Genomic DNA, 3,827 nt, shown 5'->3' on the forward strand with positions numbered 1-3,827 from the left:
GTGCAGTGAGGGCTGAGGACCAATGAAAGGCTTTGCCACATTCCTTACATTCATAACGTCTCTCTCCACTGTGAATTCTTATATGTCTAGCTAGGTTTGAGGAAAGATTAAAGGCTTTCCCACATTCCGCACATTCATAAAGCCTCTCTCCACTGTGAAGTCTCATATGTGCAGCGAGGTTTGAGGACTGACTAAAGGCTTTCCCACATTCCTTACATACATAAGGTGTCTCTCCACTGCGAATTCTCATATGTATAGTGAGCTTTGAGGAATGACGAAAGCCTTCGCCGCATTTCTTACATTCATAGGATTTCTCTCCAGTTAGAGTTCTCACAGCAGTGCTGAGGTAACAGGGACAACTGCAGGGTACTCCACATTCCTTACACTGATAGGCACTGCATCCAGAGTGAGATTTGATATGATGCTTAAGTGATGAATGATTCATCAAGAATTTTCCACATTCAAGGCATTCAGAAGGATATGCTTCCACAGGAGTTCTTTTTAGCACAGAAAGATTTGGAATCTGGTTGAGGGTCTGTCCACAATGATTGTCTTCATTACTTTCGAAGAGGTTCTCTAATATATGCCTTCTGTTAAAAATAGGCAGCATGCTGTTGGATACTAATTTGTTAGCATTTCACCATTACTATACAGATTAAACATGTATTTTTTTTGCCCTGAATTGTCTCATGTTTTGTAGATTAAATCATCTAGCAGACATGCTACCATTATTTTTACTGAGTTTCTAAGTATGGTGCTCTCTAACAACTGTATTTAAGTGAAATGTTTCAAATATTAAATATCTGACTCACATTTATGAAAACATTGTATTGTGAAAATTCTGTGAACACACAATATTAGAACTGATTTTATATACACATATAAGATACCTCAATGGCACAAAAGTTTGTACTGCCACATATGTGTGTGTGTCTGTGTGTATATGTATGTATATAATTGTTCTTGTTAAGTGCTGTTGAGTTGATTCCAGCTTAGTGACCCCATGTGACCAAAAGGCTGGTGGATCAAACCCACCCAGCAGCACCGCCAAGAGTCAGAATAGACAACAGATTTGAGATGCACACACATACACAGACATCCCTACTCCTCACTTATCAACTACCTCATTATCTGAAATTTCGCATTTGTGAAAATTGGAAAACTCTATTATTTTGCACATTAATGAAGAGGGTTTCAGAGTGGCCTCAGAGAACCTGGGCAGTGCTACCCTGCACCCTCTGGTACCTTCTGCTGGCAGGGTTGCCACATCCAGCTGCTGGACAGGGCCGGGCTCCTCTGTGGCCAGAGCCTCCAGATGGATGCACACGCAGTGCTCAGCCAGCAGGCACCTCTTCTGGGTTTCTATCCTATGCAACCTGAGGCCCTGCAACTCAAAACTGTAGGGGTGTGGAAAGCTAGGAAAGAAATTGCAACAGAGAAGGTATTTGGAAGAAATGTTTGCGAGTTTAATGACACGCCAAAGTGAGGTGAACAGGGCCTGATTGCGTAGCTAGGCTCACAGCTCACTCACAAAACCCTGAGCCTTGGTGACTCGCCAGGCCAGGAGCAGGATAGGCTCTGGGATCTGGAATGCAGAGCTCGTAGGGGTGGGACTGGAGCCCTGGAGGCAGCTCCACAAAGGGATCTCTGACCAAGCACAGGAGAAAGGTGAAGTGGTTAAGCTGTGGGCCCTCCAGGGACACAGCACAGCTTTATCCAGCTTTGTCTCCTCCAAGCCTCCTTCTTCAGAGGAATAATTCATAAATGGACTCATCATAGTAACGAGTACATTAGTAAATCTTAGCTGTTATTATGTGTATGATCATATTTTCTAAATATAATTTGACAAATGGTCTAAAAACAGGAAAAAAAATCCTTCATTTTCACATAATGCCGATTTCGGCAAAAAGATCTTGTCTTTGGAACTTAAACATGTCGAAAAGTGACCAGCAGGTGTGTGCCTGTGTGTGTGTGCATATACGTACGTACATATATACACGTATATATATGTGCATAAAAACCTACGAATCCTGCTGCTGCAGTGGTTAAGCTCTCGGCTACTAACCAAGAAGTTGGCAGTTTGAACCCACCAGCGGCTACGAGGGAGAAAGATAGGGCAGTCTGCTTCCTTAAAGATTACAGCCTTGGAAACTCTATGGAGCAGTTCTACTCTGTCCTATATGGTCACTATGAGTCAGAAAAAGATTTGACAGCAATGGGTTTTTATACATACATATGTGTGTGTGTGTGTGTGTATACACATATGCATGTGAGGCTGTGTCTGTATACATATATATGTATATATATAGTTCTTGTTAAGTGCTGTTAATTCCAGTTCACAGTGACACCATGTGACAGAGAAGAACCGCACCATAGGGTTTTCTTGGTTGTAATTATTACAGAAGCAGATTGCCAGGTATTTCTCCCACAGAGCCACCAGATAGGTTTGAACTGCCAAGCTTTGGGTTAGCAATCAAGTGCTTAACCATATGTCCCACCTAGGTTCCTTAGATATATAAATATTTTAATGTCATTATATCTTCTTAAGACTCTCTCATGAAGCACTGCTGTCTCTCACATAAATGATACTCACCTCACAAGTGTTTTCTGGTTGTTATCCTTATCTTCAGTGATAGGCAATTCGTGGACTTTTACCATCGAGGAACAGTTGTCATTTTTCATGAGTCGTACTATTATATTTTCAGTGGATAGCTTGTCTCCATCAATAAGGTTTTGAGAAGCTGACCAATGATTTAAGGTGAGGTTCACAACATGAAAGAAAAAGGAAAGAAAATACTCAGAGGGAAAAGGTAGCTGTGAGCAAAGAAAGCTTCTGACACATTTTGCTGTTTCCGTACTTTGGCAATGTTGAGAATGCAATTTACTAGGAAATACTTCCATGAAGATTGAGAGTCATGGTGACATACATACGGTGTAATTAGAAGAGTACAGTACAAATTGGACACAATGAACACGGAACATTAAAAGAGGAAAAGGGGACAGTCTTTCTCCATGAACCAGGTGTGTCAGGACTGATAAAATTCAAAAAAGCTCAGGTATCTGTGAAGTACATACTCCTCAACCCAAAAGAGACTTTTTCTAATTGATTTTTTCAAATCTCATTCCCTCCATGCAGGCCCAGTCCTTTAAACTATTCTTGCCTCCTGGTGCCCCCGACACAGTGGTCCGGGACAAGTGCTATCTGCACTCTCCTCAGGTCTTCCTCTTGCTACTCTGGGAGAACAAATGGGTGTAGCTGACGTGGTAATCATGGAGAAAGGCATATCATTAGGGAAGACAGGGAGAAGCAATGAACACTTCCCTGACACTCAGCCAATACTTTGGTCCTCAGGGTCTCTGGGTATTGGCAGGTGTGAATTCATTTGTAGCAAAATAATCATGTCAAATTGGTAATAAACAAAGCAAGACTCTTTACATGGTCCCAAACCACAAATATTTTCTGTGTGTACCAAAGAAACCCCTGAAGTCAACACTCACATTTACATTTAAACAGCCTTAAGGCTTTTATAAATCACAATTGAAATGAGAAGTCAGTTTAATACACACAGCTCTGTATTCATAGGAAGCCAAGATACGCATGTTCCAGACAGCAAATGACCACACTGGTCTTTTTAACATGTTTTCCTATTCCTTGGCCCACGTAGTGGAATAAAATTGATGGGAATGATATACTTGGTCACAAAAAAATTTAAAAAAATTAAAAAGTAACAGCTATAGCTGCTAACCAAAAGGTCAGCAGTTGAAATTCACCAGGCACTCCTTGGAAATCCTATGGGGCAGTTCTACTCTGTCCTGTAGGGTCACTA

The 3,827-nt window shown here is 41.3% G+C and overlaps 1 protein-coding gene across 1 annotated transcript in view; it reads right to left on the minus strand.

The window, feature by feature from the left end:
* The window catches only part of LOC105756692 (zinc finger protein 266-like), a 4,171-nt gene extending 1,513 nt beyond the window's left edge, over nt 1–2,658 (minus strand). Inside the window, exons 1-2 of the mRNA XM_023738657.1 lie at nt 2,594–2,658; nt 1,236–1,397 (exon numbers count right to left, since the gene is read on the minus strand). Coding sequence (XP_023594425.1) covers nt 1,236–1,397; nt 2,594–2,658 — 227 coding nt within the window. The remainder of the gene's footprint in view (nt 1–1,235; nt 1,398–2,593) is intronic.
* Between the last annotated feature and the right edge of the window lie 1,169 nt (nt 2,659–3,827).

The sequence above is a fragment of the Trichechus manatus genome, unplaced genomic scaffold, assembly GCF_000243295.1.
Source record: "Trichechus manatus latirostris isolate Lorelei unplaced genomic scaffold, TriManLat1.0 scaffold00120, whole genome shotgun sequence".
NCBI classification, from domain to species: domain Eukaryota; kingdom Metazoa; phylum Chordata; class Mammalia; order Sirenia; family Trichechidae; genus Trichechus; species Trichechus manatus.